General features: G+C 47.1%; 1 protein-coding gene across 5 annotated transcripts in view; it reads left to right on the forward strand.

Moving 5' to 3' along the window:
• LARS2 (leucyl-tRNA synthetase 2, mitochondrial) overlaps positions 1 to 21,649 on the forward strand; it is a 706,190-nt gene that overhangs the window by 436,865 nt on the left and 247,676 nt on the right. For all 5 annotated transcript variants that reach the window (XR_010177698.1, XM_063922423.1, XM_063922424.1 and 2 more), the window contains one exon: positions 11,998 to 12,141. Coding sequence is in view for 4 of the 5 variants with exons in the window: in XM_063922423.1 (XP_063778493.1) it covers positions 11,998 to 12,141 (144 nt within the window). In the remaining variant the exon portion in view is untranslated. The remainder of the gene's footprint in view (positions 1 to 11,997; positions 12,142 to 21,649) is intronic.

The following is a 21,649-nucleotide window of genomic DNA, read 5'->3' on the forward strand; positions in this document are numbered from 1 at the left end:
AGGAAATTAACTACTATAATTAAGTTCTAGTATCACAAAGGTAGTTTATCCTACTTACCTGTAATACATGCAAGACCCCAAAAACAATAAGAGGAAACAAACCGTTCCACTGACCTTCAAGGCCTGTATTCAAGTCTATGTAATGTTTGGCTGCAGACATCATGGTACAATACAGTGCCTCCATCGCGTCAATTTTCCAGTGCACCTTTATGGTGTGCAGTGGAATGTTGGTGGTCGGGAAGGGCCACCATTCCAATGGCACTTCGGAACTACTGCCCATGTTTGAATTTCCCCTTTAGTATATTACAATAGCTCTTTGTGCAGTGGCTGATGTAATACCATCCCGGTATCCAAGTCCTTGTCAGGAATCGGCGCGCTGCTGCGTCTCACTTACCAGCGCGCTGGTGTGCAGGCCTCCGGAGGTCGTGGCCCCAGTTGCGGCTGCGTGAGTGCAGTGGCCGCGAGCGTCACCTTCCGCATTGCTGAGTACCCCTGAGTCTGGTCCTGTGTGGGTTTTGCTGCGTGCCGGTGTCCGGCCTGTGTGGGCGTTGCCATGACACCTGCACTCAGCTGATCCTGGTGCTCAGTCCAGCGCTGTGTCTCCGCCTGCAGCTCAGTGTCCAATCGCTGCTGAGCAGGGGGTTTAACTTCCAGTCCGTGGCTCTCTCACATTGCCTCGGACAACGAGTCACATACCGTGTGCCTAAATTCTCCTGGTTCCTGTGTTCCTGTTTCCAGCGTTCCCCGTGGTTATTTCCATTGTTCCAGTTTCACCTTCACAGCTCTCCTGTTACTCCGGACTTCAATTACAACCAGCCACAATCCACCAGCAGCAGAGACTCTCCTCAGGTGTTCGTATTACCATCTTGCCTGTGCACTTGCTATCAGTATTCCATCTGTGCATTCCAGCAGTATAACAACTAGTTGCTTAGAGACTGTCTCCTGCTTGAGCCTAGTAAGGCTATCTGGACTTGTGCTTTATAGAGACTGTGTGTTTCTTATGCATATCGGAGTTCTGCTTTTCAAGTCACTTTATTTTATGTTATACCGAGACTGTGTGCTATCAAGTACTACTGGACTTTAGTTTATATCATCTGCCTTCAGTATTTGTTGTTTCATATTTCCTTTGCAAGAGACCTCAGTTATTCAAATTCCGTTATCAATCATTGTCATTCCATTACCGGTTTTCTGTTCACTCTGTGTTATCCCATCTGCTCAGTTATAATAAAACATTAGCGCCTATGCGCAGGACTTTCATATTGCCTCCACGTTTTATCCATCATACAAACACTGATCCACTAGCGCCCCTGCCGGGGATAGACAAATCTAGAGACCTGACAGTTTGTCCGAGGCCCATGGACCCGGACGGTGGTCAGAGTGTGGGGTCAGGGACACTCCAAGACCTAGAGTCACGACTGGATGGTCAAGAGGCTGCGCAGCAGCAGATTATTCAATTTCTGCAAGGAATGTCTTCACGTTTAGATACTCTGCAACAATCACTTCCAATTTCAGTTTCCCTAGTGTCCTCTCCAGTTCCAGTTCCTGTTCCTAGTTCCTCAGTTTCTAGCTCTCCAGTTGCTTCTGTTTCAATGTCTCGCATCCATCTTCCTACACCAAGTAAATTTGATGGTAATGCTAAGATGTGTCGTGGATTTCTTAATCAATGCGAGGTTCAGTTTGAATTGCAGCCACAGAACTTTCCAACACCCAGATCAAAGGTTGCTTATATTGTTTCTCTTCTAGCTGGCTCTGCTCTGAACTGGGTCTCTCCGCTGTGGGAGCGAGCAGATGCTTTATTGAACAACTATACTGAATTTATTGCCGCATTCCGACGCATCTTTGACGAACCTGGGCGTACGACCTCTGCTTCTTCAGACCTCCTTCAGATCCGCCAGGGAACACGTACTGTGGGTCAGTACGTTATCCAGTTCCAGACATTGGCATCAGAGGTGAAGTGGAACAACCAGGCATTGGTTGCCGCCTTCTGGCATGGTCTGTCCGACCGCATAAAGGATGAGTTGGTTACTCGAGATTTACCAGAGCAACTGGAAGCTCTAATTTCCATATGTGTCAAGTTGGATCTACGTTTACGCGAGCGAGCATGTGAACGCTCTCGAGGTGATCTTCGCAAGCACCAAGCTATGCCTCCTGTACAGTCTCTACCTATTACTGCTGATGAACCCATGCAGGTAAACAAATTTCGTTTAACACCTGAGGAGCGGTCCAGAAGATTGAAGGAAAGACTGTGTATCTATTGTGCTGCTGCTGGTCATCTGATTGGTTCCTGCCCTGTTCGGCCGGGAAACGCCAGGTCCTAACTTGTAGAGGAGGAATCAAGTTAGGGACCTTGAATAAAGCTCCTTCATCGCAAGATCTGATATTACCTGTCACCTTGGAAAGGCCAGAGGGACTCCAGTCTTTGTCTGCCTTAGTGGATTGTGGTGCTGCTGGGAATTTTATCACGCAAGCTGCAGTGGATAGACTTCATCTATCAGTGTCTAAGCTGTGTCGTCCAGTGTATCTCACGGCCGTGGACGGAAGCCGTATTCCTGAGGGTTTCATCTCTCAGCAAACCAAGCCGGTAATTCTGGGAATAGGCTTTCTGCATTCTGAGCTCATTGAGTTCCTGGTTATACCTAAAGCGAGCTATGAAATTGTACTGGGTATGCCTTGGCTCCAACTGCACAATCCACAATTCGACTGGTTTACATTACAGTTAACATCATGGAGTTCTTCCTGTCATCAGTCTTGTCTTGCTCAAATATTTCCAATAAAGTCTTCAAGTGTAAAGTCCCAGTCCGGACTTCCGAAGGCCTATCAGGAATTCTCTGACGTTTTTAGTGAGAAAGCAGCGGATGTCTTGCCTCCCCATCGAGAGTGGGATTATCCCATCGATCTGGTTCCAGGGAGCAAGCCGCCCTAGGGCGTACATACCCTCTTTCAGTCCCAGAGACTCAAGCAATGAGTGAATACATAAAGGAAAATTTAAAGAAAGGATTTATCCGTCCATCCTCTTCCCCAGCTGGTGCTGGATTCTTCTTCGTCAAGAAGAAAGATGGAGGACTTCGCCCCTGTATCGATTACCGGGGTTTAAATGACATCACGATCAAAAATAGCTACCCGTTACCTCTCATCACAGAGTTGTTTGACAGAGTTAGAGGGGCTTCCATCTTCACGAAACTAGATCTTCGCGGGGCTTACAACCTTATTAGGATTCGAAGTGGTGATGAGTGGAAAACCGCCTTCAATACTCGTGACGGCCACTATGAATTTCTAGTGATGCCCTTCGGTTTAAGTAAAGCCCCGGCCGTGTTTCAAAACTTTGTCAACGAAGTGTTTAGAGATCTCCTGTATAAATGTGTGGTAGTTTACCTCGATGACATCTTGATATTCTCCCGTGATTTAGTTTCTCATCGCCAACAGGTGAAGGAGGTTCTTCACCGTCTTCGACAGAATTATCTGTATGGCAAACTATCTAAATGCACATTTGAAGCTTCTTCAATATCTTTCTTAGGATACATCATTTCCGGAACAGACCTTCAAATGGATCCAGCTAAACTGGAAGCTATAGAAAGCTGGGCTCTTCCAACAACACTCAAGTCAGTTCAACGCTTTATTGGCTTCGCCAATTACTACAGAAAGTTTATTAAAGGATTTTCCACGTTAATAGCTCCAATTACCTGCCTTACCCGGAAAGGGGAAAATCCTTCTCAATGGTCTGACGAAGCACTGTCTGCTTTTCATAAAATAAAACAAGCTTTTATTTCAGCTCCTGTGTTACAACAGCCGGATGTCAGTAAGGCCTTCATCTTGGAAGTTGATGCCTCAACGGTTGGCGTGGGCGCAGTCCTGTCTCAGATTGGCATTGATGGTAAGACTCACCCCTGTGGGGTTTTTTCTCGTAGGTTCTCGTCCGCAGAAATGAACTATACCATCGGTGACCAGGAGTTGTTGGCAATTAAATTGGCCCTTGAAGAATGGAGGTATCTGCTGGAAGGTACGAGATTCCCCATTACCATCTATACGGATCACAAGAATCCTCTCTACTTGAAAGCCGCGCAGTGCCTGAATCCTCGGCAAGCAAGGTGGGCCCTATTCTTTTCCCGTTTTGATTTTAAGTTAATGTTTAGACCTGGCTCACAAAACGTCAAAGCAGATGCTTTGTCTCGCTCCATGAGCTCAAATGAGGAATCCTCAGAACAGGCTGCTCGACCAGTATTAAATCCGGTGGTTTTCGCAGCTACAGGGATGTCGCAAGTCCCGCCTCCAGGCAAGATGTTTGTCTCTCCAGAGCTTCGTCCAAACCTTCTGTCCTGGGCTGATACGTCCAAATTTACTGGTCACCCTGGAGTTCTAAAGACTTTTAAGTTTCTGTCTCAAACATATTGGTGGCCTCGTATGAAGGTAGATATTCAAGAATTCATAGCCTCATGTCCCAAATGTGCTCAGCTTAAAATTTCTCGTCAGGCTCCCGCAGGCCAATTGATACCCAATTCCATTCCCAAGCGCCCCATGTCCCATTTGTCGATGGATTTTATTTCTGATCTCCCTCCATCCAAAGGGTATGACACCATCTGGGTAGTAGTCGATAGGTTTTCAAAAATGGCGCACTTCATTCCACTCATGGGGTTACCATCTGCTCCAAAATTGGCACAGTTGTTTCTTCACGAAATATTCAGGTTACATGGACTTCCAACAGAAATCATATCTGATCAGGGGGTAAAATTTGTGGCCAAGTTTTGGAGGGCTCTGTGTTCTGCGCTGCAGGTAAAACTAAAATTCTCTACGGCCTATCATCCTCAAACAAATGGGCAGACAGAGAGGGTAAATCAAGAACTTGAGACATATTTGAGACTGTATATTTCTTCTTCACAGGACGACTGGGTAGATTTATTGCCCTGGGCGGAGTTTGCTCATAATTTCCGTTATCATACTACTACAGATACAACTCCTTTTTTCGCAGTTTATGGTCAGCATCCTAGAGTACCAGACTTCCAAGAGTTACCTACCATAGATGTGCCTGCGGCTGATTCTGCTCTTCAGCGGTTCGCTCAAATTTGGAAGAAGATCCATTCATCTCTTAAAAAAGTTTCTCAACGGTATAAAATGTTTGCTGATCGGAAGAGACGAGCAGTTCCTAGTTTGAAACCGGGCGATAAAGTCTGGTTATCTACTCGAAATCTCCGTCTCAGAGTGGCGTCAATGAAGTTTGCTCCACGGTTTATTGGACCATTTCCAGTAGAAAGTGTCATTAATCCGGTGGCTTATAAATTAAAACTGCCTGCTTTTTTGAAAGTACCCAACTCATTTCATATTTCTCTCCTCAGACCACTAATTTTTAATCGTTTCCAGAGAACACTTCCAGCGACTCCAAAGGTACAAACTCATCGGGGCGTGGAATACGAGGTGGAAAAGATCTTAGACTCTCGACATCGTTATGGTCATCTGCAATATCTCATTGACTGGTCTGGATATGCTCCTGAAGAGAGGAGTTGGGTCAACGCCACGGATATTCATGCTCCACGTTTGATTCAAGCCTTCCACAGACTCTTCCCTGCCAAGCCTCGTGGGTGTTCGGTGCCCACCCATAAAGGAGGGGGTAATGTCAGGAATCTGCGTGCTGCTGCGTCTCACTTACCAGCGCGCTGGTGTGCAGGCCTCCGGAGGTCGTGGCCCCAGTTGCGGCTGCGTGAGTGCAGTGGCCGCGAGCGTCATCTTCCGCATTGCTGAGTACTCCTATATCTGGTCCTGTGTGCGTTTTGCTGCGTGCCGGTGTCCAGCCTGTGTGGACGTTGCCATGACACCTGCACTCAGCTGATCCTGGTGCTCAGTCCAGCGCTGTGTCTCCGCCTGCAGCTCTGTGTCCAATCGCTGCTGAGCAGGGGGTTTAACTTCCAGTCCGTGGCTCTCTCACATTGCCTCGGACAACGAGTCACATACCGTGTGCCTAAGTTCTCCTGGTTCCTGTTTCCAGCGTTCCCCGTGGTTATTTCCATTGTTCCAGTTTCACCTTCACAGCTCTCCTGTTACTCCGGACTTCAATTACAACCAGCCACAATCCACCAGCAGCAGAGACTCTCCTCAGGTGTTCGTATTACCATCTTACCTGTGCACTTGCTATCAGTATTCCATCTGTGCATTCCAGCAGTATAACAACTAGTTGCTTAGAGACTGTCTCCTGCTGAGCCTAGTAAGGCTATCTGGACTTGTGCTTTATAAAGACTGTGTGTTTCTTATGCATATCGGAGTTCTGCTTTTCAAGTCACTTTATTTTATGTTATACCGAGACTGTGTGCTATCAAGTACTACTGGACTTTAGTTTATATCATCTGCCTTCAGTATTTGTTGTTTCATATTTCCTTTGCAAGAGACCTCAGTTATTCAAATTCCGTTATCAATCAGTGTCATTCCATTACCGGTTTTCTGTTCACTCTGTGTTATCCCATCTGCTCAGTTATAATAAAACATCAGCGCCTATGCGCAGGACTTTCATATTGCCTCCACGTTTTATCCATCATACAAACACTGACCCACTAGCGCCCCCGCCGGGGACAGACAAATCTAGAGACCTGACAGTTTGTCCGAGGCCCATGGACCCGGACGGTGGTCAGAGTGTGGGGTCAGGGACACTCCAAGACCTAGTGTCACGACTGGATGGTCAAGAGGCTGCGCAGCAGCAGATTATTCAATTTCTGCAAGGAATGTCTTCACGTTTAGATACTCTGCAACAATCACTTCCAATTTCAGTTTCCCCAGTGTCCTCTCCAGTTCCTGTTCCTGTTCCTAGTTCCTCAGTTTCTACCTCTCCAGTTGCTTCTGTTTCAATGTCTCGCATCCATCTTCCTACACCAAGTAAATTTGATGGTAATGCTAAGATGTGTCGTGGATTTCTTAATCAATGCGAGGTTCAGTTTGAATTGCAGCCACAGAACTTTCCAACACCCAGATCAAAGGTTGCTTATATTGTTTCTCTTCTAGCTGGCTCTGCTTTGAACTGGGTCTCTCCGCTGTGGGAGCGAGCAGATGCTTTATTGAACAACTATACTGAATTTGTTGCCGCATTCCGACGCATCTTTGACGAACCTGGGCGTACGACCTCTGCTTCTTCAGACCTCCTTCAGATCCGCCAGGGAACACGTACTGTGGGTCAGTACGTTATCCAGTTCCAGACATTGGCATCAGAGGTGAAGTGGAACAACCAGGCATTGGTTGCCGCCTTCTGGCATGGTCTGTCCGACCGCATAAAGGATGAGTTGGTTACTCGAGATTTACCAGAGCAACTGGAAGCTCTAATTTCCATATGTGTCAAGTTGGATCTACGTTTACGCGAGCGAGCCTGTGAACATTCTCGAGGTGATCTTCGCAAGCACCGAGCTATGCCTCCTGTACAGTCTCTACCTATTATTGCTGATGAACCCATGCAGGTAAACAAATTTCGTTTAACACCTGAGGAGCGGTCCAGAAGATTGAAGGAAAGACTGTGTATCTATTGTGCTGCTGCTGGTCATCTGATTGGTTCCTGCCCTGTTCGGCCGGGAAACGCCAGGTCCTAACTTGTAGAGGAGGAATCAAGTTAGGGACCTTGAATAAAGCTCCTTCATCGCAAGATCTGATATTACCTGTCACCTTGGAAAGGCCAGAGGGACTCCAGTCTTTGTCTGCCTTAGTGGATTGTGGTGCTGCTGGGAATTTTATCACGCAAGCTGCAGTGGATAGACTTCATCTGTCAGTGTCTAAGCTGTGTCGTCCAGTGTATCTCACGGCCGTGGACGGAAGCCGTATTCCTGAGGGTTTCATCTCTCAGCAAACCAAGCCGGTAATTCTGGGAATAGGCTTTCTGCATTCCGAGCTCATTGAGTTCCTGGTTATACCTAAAGCGAGCTATGAAATTGTACTGGGTATGCCTTGGCTCCAACTGCACAATCCACAATTCGACTGGTTTACATTACAGTTAACATCATGGAGTGTAAAGTCCCAGTCCGGACTTCCGGAGGCCTATCAGGAATTCTCTGATGTTTTTAGTGAGAAAGCAGCGGATGTCTTGCCTCCCCATCGAGAGTGGGATTATCCCATCGATCTGGTTCCAGGGAGCAAGCCGCCCTAGGGCGTACATACCCTCTTTCAGTCCCAGAGACTCAAGCAATGAGTGAATACATAAAGGAAAATTTAAAGAAAGGATTCATCCGTCCATCCTCTTCCCCAGCTGGTGCTGGATTCTTCTTCGTCAAGAAGAAAGATGGAGGACTTCGCCCCTGTATCGATTACCGGGGTTTAAATGACATCACGATCAAAAATAGCTACCCGTTACCTCTCATCACAGAGTTGTTTGACAGAGTTAGAGGGGCTTCCATCTTCACGAAACTAGATCTTCGCGGGGCTTACAACCTTATTAGGATTCGAAGTGGTGATGAGTGGAAAACCGCCTTCAATACTCGTGACGGCCACTATGAATTTCTAGTGATGCCCTTCGGTTTAAGTAAAGCCCCGGCCGTGTTTCAAAACTTTGTCAACGAAGTGTTTAGAGATCTCCTGTATAAATGTGTGGTAGTTTACCTCGATGACATCTTGATATTCTCCCGTGATTTAGTTTCTCATCGCCAACAGGTGAAGGAGGTTCTTCACCGTCTTCGACAGAATCATCTGTATGGCAAACTATCTAAATGCACATTTGAAGCTTCTTCAATATCTTTCTTAGGATACATCATTTCCGGAACAGACCTTCAAATGGATCCAGCTAAACTGGAAGCTATAGAAAGCTGGGCTCTTCCAACAACACTCAAGTCAGTTCAACGCTTTATTGGCTTCGCCAATTACTACAGAAAGTTTATTAAAGGATTTTCCACGTTAATAGCTTCAATTACCTGCCTTACCCGGAAAGGGGAAAATCCTTCTCAATGGTCTGACGAAGCACTGTCTGCTTTTCATAAAATAAAACAAGCTTTTATTTCAGCTCCTGTGTTACAACAGCCGGATGTCAGTAAGGCCTTCATCTTGGAAGTTGATGCCTCAACGGTTGGCGTGGGCGCAGTCCTGTCTCAGATTGGCATTGATGGTAAGACTCACCCCTGTGGGGTTTTTTTCTCGTAGGTTCTCGTCCGCAGAAATGAACTATACCATCGGTGACCAGGAGTTGTTGGCAATTAAATTGGCCCTTGAAGAATGGAGGTATCTGCTGGAAGGTACGAGATTCCCCATTACCATCTATACGGATCACAAGAATCCTCTCTACTTGAAAGCCGCGCAGTGCCTGAATCCTCGGCAAGCAAGGTGGGCCCTATTCTTTTCCCGTTTTGATTTTAAGTTAATGTTTAGACCTGGCTCACAAAACGTCAAAGCAGATGCTTTGTCTCGCTCCATAAGCTCAAATGAGGAATCCTCAGAACAGGCTGCTCGACTAGTATTAAATCCGGTGGTTTTCGCAGCTACAGGGATGTCGCAAATCCCGCCTCCAGGCAAGATGTTTGTCTCTCCAGAGCTTCGTCCAAACCTTCTGTCCTGGGCTGATACATCCAAATTTACTGGTCACCCTGGAGTTCTAAAGACTTTTAAGTTTCTGTCTCAAACATATTGGTGGCCTTGTATGAAGGTAGATATTCAAGAATTCATAGCCTCATGTCCCAAATGTGCTCAGCATAAAATTTCTCGTCAGGCTCCCGCAGGCCAATTGAAACCCAATTCCATTCCCAAGCGCCCCATGTCCCATTTGTCGATGGATTTTATTTCTGATCTCCCTCCATCCAAAGGGTATGACACAATCTGGGTAGTAGTCCATAGGTTTTCAAAAATGGCGCACTTCATTCCACTCATGGGGTTACCATCTGCTCCAAAATTGGCACAGTTGTTTCTTCACGAAATATTCAGGTTACATGGACTTCCAACAGAAATCATATCTGATCGGGGTGTACAATTTGTGGCCAAGTTTTGGAGGGCTCTGTGTTCTGCGCTGCAGGTAAAACTAAAATTCTCTACGGCCTATCATCCTCAAACAAATGGGCAGACAGAGAGGGTAAATCAAGAACTTGAGACATATTTGAGACTGTATATTTCTTCTTCACAGGATGACTGGGTAGATTTATTGCCCTGGGCGGAGTTTGCTCATAATTTCCGTTATCATACTTCTACAGATACAACTCCTTTTTTCGCAGTTTATGGTCAGCATCCTAGAGTACCAGACTTCCAAGAGTTACCTACCATAGATGTGCCTGCGGCTGATTCTGCTCTTCAGCGGTTCGCTCAAATTTGGAAGAAGATCCATTCATCTCTTAAAAAAGTTTCTCAACGGTATGAAATGTTTGCTGATCGGAAGAGACGAACAGTTCTTAGTTTGAAACCGGGCGGTAAAGTCTGGTTATCTACTCGAAATCTCCGTCTCAGAGTGGCGTCAATGAAGTTTGCTCCACGGTTTATTGGACCATTTCCAGTAGAAAGTGTCATTAATCCGGTGGCTTATAAGTTAAAACTGCCTGCTTTTTTGAAAGTACCCAACTCATTTCATATTTCTCTCCTCAGACCACTAATTTTTAATCGTTTCCAGAGAACACTTCCAGCGACTCCAAAGGTACAAACTCATCGGGGCGTGGAATACGAGGTGGAAAAGATCTTAGACTCTCGACATCGTTATGGTCATCTGCAATATCTCATTGACTGGTCTGGATATGCTCCTGAAGAGAGGAGTTGGGTCAACGCCACGGATATTCATGCTCCACGTTTGATTCAAGCCTTCCACAGACTCTTCCCTGCCAAGCCTCGTGGGTGTTCGGTGCCCACCCATAAAGGAGGGGGTAATGTCAGGAATCGGCGTGCTGCTGCGTCTCACTTACCAGCGCGCTGGTGTGCAGGCCTCCGGAGGTCGTGGCCCCAGTTGCGGCTGCGTGAGTGCAGTGGCCGCGAGCGTCATCTTCCGCATTGCTGAGTACCCCTGAGTCTGGTCCTGTGTGCGTTTTGCTGCGTGCCGGTGTCCGGCCTGTGTGGACGTTGCCATGACACCTGCACTCAGCTGATCCTGGTGCTCAGTCCAGCGCTGTGTCTCCGCCTGCAGCTCTGTGTCCAATCGCTGCTGAGCAGGGGGTTTAACTTCCAGTCCGTGGCTCTCTCACATTGCCTCGGACAACGAGTCACATACCGTGTGCCTAAGTTCTCCTGGTTCCTGTTTCCAGCGTTCCCCGTGGTTATTTCCATTGTTCCAGTTTCACCTTCACAGCTCTCCTGTTACTCCGGACTTCAATTACAACCAGCCACAATCCACCAGCAGCAGAGACTCTCCTCAGGTGTTCGTATTACCATCTTACCTGTGCACTTGCTATCAGTATTCCATCTGTGCATTCCAGCAGTATAACAACTAGTTGCTTAGAGACTGTCTCCTGCTGAGCCTAGTAAGGCTATCTGGACTTGTGCTTTATAGAGACTGTGTGTTTCTTATGCATATCGGAGTTCTGCTTTTCAAGTCACTTTATTTTATGTTATACCGAGACTGTGTGCTATCAAGTACTACTGGACTTTAGTTTATATCATCTGCCTTCAGTATTTGTTGTTTCATATTTCCTTTGCAAGAGACCTCAGTTATTCAAATTCCGTTATCAATCATTGTCATTCCATTACCGGTTTTCTGTTCACTCTGTGTTATCCCATCTGCTCAGTTATAATAAAACATCAGCGCCTATGCGCAGGACTTTCATATTGCCTCCACGTTTTATCCATCATACCAACACTGACCCACTAGCGCCCCCGCCGGGGACAGACAAATCTAGAGACCTGACAGTCCTTAACCGATTAACTAACAATTATTCCCTTCAAAATCATTCATAACATTGTTATTTTTTTTTTGTTATTCAATATAGTTTAAAAAGCATTTTTGCAAATATTTAAATATTATATTATTCACATCATCTGAACTTATCTCCTCGTCAACAACTGGGGGACACAGTGGTGTGGCGCGTCGCATGTGGTCTGACCATGCCAGTTAAGTGGTTAAAGCAGGTTTGTGTTTTGTGATTGCAGGCACTCGTAAATTGGGACCCTGTAGATCAGACAGTGCTTGCTAATGAGCAGGTGGACGAAAATGGATGTTCCTGGCGTTCTGGAGCAAAAGTGGAGCAAAAATACCTAAAGCAGTGGTTTCTTAAAACAACAGTATATGCAAAGGTAAGGTGCATTAAAAATGAAGAAATAACTTATGTTGCATTTTTATATTGAAATTGCATCTGAGACACAGCACAAGTATGTTTTTGTTGTGTACGAGGGTGGTTCAATAAATAAGGTAACAAGACCCCTCTTTACTCAAATTATTATGACCACCTACTACATTTTACATCGACAGCGCATAGCCCATGAAGTATGTCACGTGCCATGCGCTGCTTTGGTGATAGACAGTCTGCACACTTATCATTTGTTGCTGTCATGGATAAAAGGGCCGATTTATCCTAGTTGCAAAAAGGAACGATTATCGGTTTTTGGGCCAAAGGTGGCAGTATTTCTGAAACAGCGCAGTTTATGAACTGTTCGCGTGCTGCTGTGGTGAAGGTCTTTCCTGACTGCACAAATGACACGATTGTGACTAACCGACATGGAAACTGCGGAGCACCACATGCCATTGATGTGAGAGGTGATCGTCGGCTACGGAAGTGCGTGAGGGCCAACCGACGTGCTACGGTGGAGCAGCTCACCGTCAAAATGATCCTGAGGGCTAACAGACGTGTGCATAAAACAACAGTTCAGCCCATCTAGCTGCTGTCCGTGCTGCACACGGCAGTTACTCAGGCTATTAGCTGGTGGTCATAATAATGTGACTCGACCATGTATTTAATTTGTACATATATATGTGTTATCAATAGTATGGTCTTGGTACAGATTATGTTTCCACGTGGTTCCCCAAAGTTATCTAAACATTTGTTTTAATGCTACACCAAGGCATCAATCATGGCATAGAAGAAATCAGTGTCAAGCGCCTGAAAACAGAACAAGGCGGCTGCTGAGCTTTACCGTCTGTTGCAAATCGCCCTCTACCAGGTGCTTCTTCAGTGGTCCAAAGTGATGATGCCAGGTCAGGGTTGTAGGGAGGATGGTCTCGTACCTCCCAATGGATCGCTGCTCATCTTGAACTTCTGCCCTGCAGCGCACCACACCCAAACATTTAGGCAAAGAAATCTGATCACATTACGCACCTCAGTGTTTCACCATGTGTCCGCCAACCCTGCCATCGAACAACTGATGTTGGGACAATGTGACTGATATGAGGCGCAGTCTAATGGTTAAGGAGGGGAAGCATTCGTCTACTTGTTCTGACCTGGTGGGAAATTAGGATGAAATAGAGAACATTACATCTAAGAGAGGTCTTGTTACCCTCCTTATTGAAGCACCTTCATATTTTGGGCAAAATAGCCATTGGGTCTTAGCCAGCAGACATTGTACAAATGTTCTTAATTTACCTATTTGAAGAAATTGCTCACTTTTCACATCATGCCACTGCTGTTGTTTTTTTGTTTGACTGTTCCCTATTCCTGCCAGCCTCTGCTATGCCAAGTGCCAAAGTACAGAGTGGGGTCTTCCCACTGTTTAGGTAGATTGTGGTCTTGCCTAGGCATGACTTAACAGAAGAGAATTGCTTAATTAATTTACTTATTTGTTTCAGAACTGTTGGAAAGAACTAATTTCCAACAATCTTGTACAATAGGCACGCATGCAGAAAAAATAGACATGATAGCAACTTAAAGCATTGCATTTGAAATCATGTTATAGAGTCATGGGCATGCATAAGTGGTTGCCATGGTGACTGTTCTCCACATGTTGGTCTTTGATGCTAAATTTCTGTTTTGAGGAGTCTTTGTGATTGTCAGCAATTGTGTTGCCCTGAGGAATACAGTGAGATTTCTCTCAGCAGCAGCAATCGCTCTCAACTAAATGCAGACCATTTAACACTGTCTTTGCCAAATGTGTTTGATGGTGTAATATGACTTTTCCCATCTGGAATGGCTATAATTTGCTGTGAAGCACATAGGCCAGCTACATTGTCCTTATTAGACTTACCATATTATCTCTTTAAACCGGGACACTCATAAATTAAACAGGTTTTGCGGCTGAATAAATCCAGGTGAAATGCAGGCTTGAAGTCAGCCAGCCCAGAAACTGTGTAATTCATGAGTGTCCTGGTTAAAAGGGATAGTATGGTAAGCCTATCCATAGTCTGTATGCCCACTTCAATTCCAATGCAGGTCTATTCATGCAAGATCTGGCTGTGCCATGTGTGTCTGATTTAAGGGCATATTTATCTAGGTTATTCTGCCTGTAAAACATGACAGAATTAAGTATCACTAGTATGTAACATGACTGAAAGTAGGAAATGTTGGAAATATCTCCTGCTTTCTGATCATAAGCAATCACAAGAAGCATATCCGTATTTTTCTATGGCTATGTAACAAGCTCCATAAAAAAGAAATATATATATATATATATATATATATAAAACTCCTTTTGGTCTGGCACTCCCCTCAACAGATAACTTCACCTGCACCGGTGCCTTCATATATGTTTTAAACACTCTTCCAAAGATGTGACACTCTGGTTCACCTTTGTAAATGAAAACGGGTGTGGACTCCCATGTAGCTGTCAACTTTTCAATATTTATATTGTCATCAGGATAAGAAATACAAACAAAACCATACCTTTATAGAGAACCTTCACCACGTGCATGCCGGGAGCGGGGCCGCTTACCCGCCCCGATGCCGTGTTCAAAGCTGACGTCACAGACAAGCGCCCCGTGCCTCCAGTGTATTATCACCATGACAACAAATCGACCTTGGATACATTAAAGCACAATAAGTTTCAATCAATGCAGAACAAGCTTACAAAATACACTGCTCAAAAAAATAAAGGGAACACTAAAATAACACATCCTAGATCTGAATGAATGAAATATTCTTATTAAATACTTTGTTCTTTACATAGTTGAATGTGCCGACAACAAAATCACACAAAAATTATCAATGGAAATCAAATTTATTAACCCATGGAGGTCTGGATTTGGAGTCACCCTCAAACTTAAAGTGGAAAAACACACTACAGCCTGATCCAACTTTGATGTAATGTCCTTAAAACAAGTCAAAATGAGGCTCAGTAGTGTCTGTGGCCTCCTCGTGCCTGTATGACCTCCCTACAACGCCTGGGCATGCTCCTGATGAGGTGGCAGATGGTCTCCTGAGGGATCTCCTCCCAGACCTGGACTAAAGCATCCGCCAACTCCTGGACAGTCTGTGGTGCAACGTGGCATTGGTTGATGGAGCGAGACATGATGTCCCAGATGTGCTCAATTGGATTCAGGTCTGGGGAACGGGCGGGCCAGTCCATAGCATCAATGCCTTTGTCTTGCAGGAACTGCTGACACATTCCAGCCACATGAGGTCTAGCATTGTCTTGCATTAGGAGGAACCCAGGGCCAACCGCACCAGCATATGGTCTCACAAGGGGTCTCATCTCGGTACATAATGGCAGTCAGGCTACTTCTGGCAAGCACATGGAGGGCTGTGCGGCCCCCCAAAGAAATGCCACCCCACACCATTACTGACCCACTGCCAAACCGGTCATGCTGGAGGATGTTGCAGGCAGCAGAACATTCTCCTTGGCGTCTCCAGACTCTGTCACGTCTGTCACATGTGCTCAGTGAGAACCTGCTTTCATCTGTGAAGAGCATAGGGTGCCAGTGGCGAATTTTCCAATCTTGGTGTTCTCTGGCAAATGCCAAATGTCCTACACGGTGTTGGGCTGTAAGCACAACCCCCACCTGTGGACGTCGGGCCCTCATAGCACCCTCATGGAGTCTGTTTCTGATCGTTTGAATAGAAACATGCACATTTGTGGCTTGCTGGAGATCATTTTGCAGGGCTCTGGCAGTGCTCCTCCTGTTCCTCCTTGCACAAAGGCGGAGGTAGCGGTCCTGCTGCTGGGTTGTTGCCCTCCTACGGTCTCCTACACGTCTCCTGATGTACTGGCCTGTCTCCTGGTAGCGCCTCCATGCTCTGGACACTACGCTGACAGACACAGCAAACCTTCTTGCCACAGCTCGCATTGATGTGCCATCCTGGATGAGCTGCACTACCTGAGCCACTTGTGTGGATTGTAGGGAGGTCATACAGGCACGTGGAGGCCACACACACTACTGAGCCTCATTTTGACTTGTTTTAAGGACATTACATCAAAGTTGGATCAGCCTGTAGTGTGTTTTCTCTGACGTCCTAAGTGGATGCTGGGACTCCGTAAGGACCATGGGGAATAGCGGCTCCGCAGGAGACTGGGCACAACTAAGAAAGCTTTAGGACTAACTGGTGTGCACTGGCTCCTCCCACTATGACCCTCCTCCAGACCTCAGTTAGAATCTTGTGCCCGGCTGAGCTGGATGCACACTAGGGGCTCTCCTGAGCTCCTAGAGATAAAGTATATTTTAGGTTTTTTATTTTACAGTGAGATCTGCTGGCAACAGACTCACTGCAGCGAGGGACTAAGGGGAGAAGAAGCGAACCTACCTAACTGGTGGTAGCTTGGGCTTCTTAGGCTACTGGACACCATTAGCTCCAGAGGGATCGACCGCATGGAACCGGCCTTGATGTTCGGTCCCGGAGCCGCGCCGCCGGCCCCCTTACAGAGCAAGAAGTGATCCGGAAAATCGGCGGCAGTAGACTCCTGTCTTCAACAAGGTAGCGCACAGCACTGCAGCTGTGCGCCATTGCTCCTCATGCACACCTCACACTGCGGTCACTGATGGGTGCAGGGCGCTGGGGGGGGCGCCCTGAGCAGCAATATAAACACCTTGCATGGCAAAATCATCACAATATATAGCCCCAGAGGCTATATATGTGATAAAATACCCCTGCCAGAATTCCTGAAAAAAGCGGGAGAAGTCCGTGAAAAAGTGGGCGGAGCAATCTCCCTCAGCACACTGGCGCCATTTCTCCCTCACAGCTCCGCTGGAAGGAAGCTCCCTGGCTCTCCCCTGCAGTCTACACTACAGAAGGGTAAAAAAGAGAGGGGGGGGCACTAAATTTAGGCGCAATATACATATATAGCAGCTATAAGGGGATATAATTTAGTTAATCCCTGTATTATATAGCGCTCTGGTGTGTGCTGGCATACTCTCTCTCTGTCTCCCCAAAGGGCTTTGTGGGGTCCTGTCTCCTGTCAGAGCATTCCCTGTGTGTGTGCGGTGTGTCGGTACGGCTGTGTCGACATGTTTGATGAGGAGGCTTATGTGGAGGGGGAGCAGATGCCTATAAATGTGTTGTCACCCCCTGCGGGGCAGACACCTGAGTGGATGGACTTGTGGAAGGAATTACGTGAAAGTGTCGACTCCTTACATAAAAATTTGATGACATGCCAAATGCGGGACAGCCGGCTTCTCAGCTCGTGCCTGCCCAGACGTCTCAAAGGCCATCAGGGGCTCTAAAACGCCCGCTACCTCAGATGGCAGACACAGATGTCGACACGGATACTGATACCAGTGTCGACGGCGAAGAGATTAATGTAATGTCCAATAGGGCCACTCGTTACATGATTGAGGCAATGAAAAATGTTTTACACATTTCTGAGGTGACCCCAGGTACCACAAAAAAGGGTATTATGTTTGGAGAGAAAAAACTACTAGTAGTTTTTCCCCCTTCTGAAGAATTAAATGAAGTGTTTGAAGTAGCGTGGGCTTGCCCAGATAAAAAATTGGTAATTTCTAAAAAGTTACTAATGGCGTACCCTTTCCCGCCAGAGGATAGGTCACGTTGGGAAACACCCCCTAGGGTGGATAAAGCGCTTACACGCTTATCAAAAAAGGTGGCACTACCGTCTCCGGATACGGCCGTCCTAAAGGAACCTGCTGATAGAAAGCAGGAGGCTCTCCTGAAGGCTATATATACACACACTGGTATTATACTGAGACCAGCTATTGCTTCAGCATGGATGTGCAGTGCTGCAGCTGCGTGGTCAGATTCCCTGTCAGAAAACATTGACACCCTAGACAGGGACACTATATTGCTAAACATAGAGCATATTAAAGACGCTGTCTTATACATGAGAGATGCACAGAGGGATCTTTGCCGGCTGGCATCTAAAATAAGTGCACTGTCCATTTCTGCCAGGAGAGGGTTATGGACTCGGCAGTGGACAGGGGATGCAGATTCTAAAAGGCACATGGAAGGTTTGCCTTATAAGGGTGAGGAGTTGTTCGGGGATGGTCTTTCAGACCTAGTGTCCACAGCAACGGCTGGGAAGTCAGCATTTTTACCACATGTCCCCTCACAACCAAAGAAAGCACCGTATTATCAGGTACAGTCCTTTCGTCCCCAAAAGAGCAGGCGGGGTAGAGGCGCGTCCTTTCTGCCCAGAGGCAGAGGTAGGGGAAAAAAGCTGCAGCATACAGCCAGTTCCCAGGAACAAAAGTCCTCCCCCGCTTCTTCGTCTAAGTCTGCCGCATGACGCTGGGGCTCAACAGGCGGAGCCAGGTACGGTAGGGGCCCGTCTCAAAAACTTCAGCAATCAGTGGGCTCGCTCACAAGTAGATCTCTGGATCCTTCAAGTGGTATCTCAGGGGTACAGGCTGGAATTCGAGACATTTTCCCCCCCGCCGTTTCCTCAAATCTGCCTTGCCAACAACTCCCTCAGGCAGGGAGGCTGTGATAGAGGCAATTCACAAGCTGTTTTCCCAGCAGGTGATAGTCAAGGTGCCCCTACTTCAACAAGGACGGGGTTACTATTCCACAATGTTTGTGGTACCGAAACCGGACGGTTCGGTGAGACCCATTTTAAATTTGAAATCCTTGAACACATATATAAAAAAATTCAAGTTCAAGATGGAATCGCTCAGGGCGGTTATTGCAAGCCTGGACGAGGGGGATTACATGGTATCACTGGACATCAAGGATGCTTACCTGCATGTCCCCATTTACCATCCTCACCAGGAGTACCTCAGATTTGTGGTACAGGATTGTCATTACCAATTCCAGACGTTGCCGTTCGGCCTGTCGACGGCACCGAGGGTATTTACCAAGGTAATGGCCGAAATGATGATACTCCTTCGAAAAAAGGGAGTTTTAATTATCCCATACTTGGACGATCTCCTGATAAAGGCGAGGTCCAGGGAGCAGTTGTTGGTCGGCGTAGCACTATCTCAGGAGGTGCTACACCAGCACGGTTGGATTCTATATATTCCAAAGTCACAGCTGGTTCCCGCGACACGTCTACTGTTCCTGGGGATGATTCTGGACACAGTCCAGAAAAAAGTGTTTCTCCCGGAGGAGAAAGCCAAGGAGCTGTCATCTCTAGTCAGAGGCCTCCTGAAACCAAAACAGGTGTCGGTGCATCACTGCACGCGAGTCCTGGGAAAGATGGTAGCTTCCTACGAAGCAATTCCATTCGGCAGGTTCCATGCCAGAACTTTTCAGTGGGACCTGTTGGACAAGTGGTCCGGATCGCATCTTCAGATGCATCGGTTGATAACCCTGTCTCCAAGGTCTATCTCTGCTGTGGTGGCTGCAAAGTGCTCATCTTCAAGAGGGCCGCAGATTCGGCATACAGGACTGGGTCCTGGTGACCACGGACGCCAGCCTTCGAGGTTGGGGGGCAGTCACACAGGGAAGAAACTTCCAAGGACTTTGGTCAAGTCAGGAGACTTCCCTACACATAAATGTTCTGGAACTGAGGGCCATTTACAATGCCCTAAGTCAGGCAAAACCCCTGCTTCAAAACCAGCCGGTTCTGATCCAGTCAGACAACATCACGGCAGTCGCCCATGTAAACCGACAGGGCGGCACAAGAAGCAGGACGGCGATGGCAGAAGCCACAAGGATTCTCCGATGGGCGGAGAGTCACGTGTTAGCACTGTCAGCAGTGTTCATTCCGGGAGTGGACAACTGGGAAGCAGACTTCCTCAGCAGGCACGACCTCCACCCGGGAGAGTGGGGACTTCATCCAGAAGTCTTCCAACTGATTGTGAACCGTTGGGAAAGGCCACAGGTGGACATGATGGCGTCCCACCTAAACAAAAAGCTAGAAAAATATTGCGCCAGGTCAAGGGACCCTCAGGCGATAGCTGTAGACGCTCTAGTGACACCGTGGGTGTACCGGTCGGTTTATGTGTTCCCCCCTCTTCCTCTCATACCCAAGGTACTGAGGATAATAAGGAAAAGAGGAGTAAGAACTATACTCATTGTTCCGGATTGGCCAAGAAGAGCTTGGTACCCGGAACTTCAAGAATTGATCTCAGAGGACCCATGGCCTCTGCCGCTCAGACAGGACCTACTGCTGCAGGGGCCCTGTCTGTTCCAAGACTTACCGCGGCTGCGTTTGACGGCATGGCGGTTGAACACCGGATCCTAAAAGAAAAAGGTATTCCGGAGGAAGTCATTCCTACGCTCATTAAAGCTAGAAAAGATGTAACCGTACAACATTATCACCGCATATGGCGAAAATATGTTGCGTGGTGTGAGGCCAGGAAGGCCCCAACGGAGGAATTTCAGCTGGGTCGATTTCTGCACTTCCTACAGTCAGGGGTGACTATGGGCCTAAAACTGGGTTCCATTAAGGTCCAGATTTCGGCTCTGTCGATTTTCTTCCAAAAAGAACTGGCTTCACTGCCTGAAGTTCAGACATTTGTTAAGGGAGTGCTGCATATTCAGCCTCCTTTTGTGCCTCCAGTGGCACCGTGGGACCTCAACGTGGTGTTGGGTTTCCTGAAGTCACATTGGTTTGAGCCACTTAAAACCGTGGATTTAAAATATCTCACGTGGAAAGTGATCATGCTTTTGGCCTTGGCTTCGGCTAGTCGAGTGTCAGAATTGGCGGCTTTGTCGTGTAAAAGCCCCTATTTGATTTTCCATATGGATAGGGCAGAATTGAGGACTCGTCCCCAGTTTCTCCCTAAGGTGGTATCAGCTTTTCACTTGAACCAACCTATTGTTGTGCCTGCGGCTACTAGGGACTTGGAGGACTCCAAGTTACTGGACGTAGTCAGGGCCTTGAAAATTTATGTTTCCAGGACGGCTGGAGTCAGGAAGACTGACTCGCTATTTATCCTGTATGCACCCAACAAACTGGGTGCTCCTGCTTCGAAGCAGACTATTGCTCGCTGGATTTGTAGCACAATTCAGCTTGCGCATTCTGCGGCTGGCCTGCCGCAGCCTAAATCTGTAAAAGCCCATTCCACGAGGAAAGTGGGCTCTTCTTGGGCGGCTGCCCGAGGGGTCTCGGCTTTACAACTTTGCCGAGCTGCTACTTGGTCAGGGGCAAACACGTTTGCAAAATTCTACAAATTTGATACCCTGGCTGAGGAGGACCTTGAGTTCTCTCATTCGGTGCTGCAGAGTCATCCGCACTCTCCCGCCCGTTTGGGAGCTTTGGTATAATCCCCATGGTCCTTACGGAGTCCCAGCATCCACTTAGGACGTCAGAGAAAATAAGATTTTACTCACCGGTAAATCTATTTCTCGTAGTCCGTAGTGGATGCTGGGCGCCCATCCCAAGTGCGGATTGTCTGCAATACTTGTATATAGTTATTGTTTAACTAAAGGGTTATTGTTGAGCCATCTGTTGAGAGGCTCAGTTGTTGTCATACTGTTAACTGGGTATTGTATCACGAGTTATACGGTGTGATTGGTGTGGCTGGTATGAGTCTTACCCGGGA

Source organism: Pseudophryne corroboree, chromosome 5 (assembly GCF_028390025.1).
Source record: "Pseudophryne corroboree isolate aPseCor3 chromosome 5, aPseCor3.hap2, whole genome shotgun sequence".
NCBI lineage: Eukaryota > Metazoa > Chordata > Amphibia > Anura > Myobatrachidae > Pseudophryne > Pseudophryne corroboree.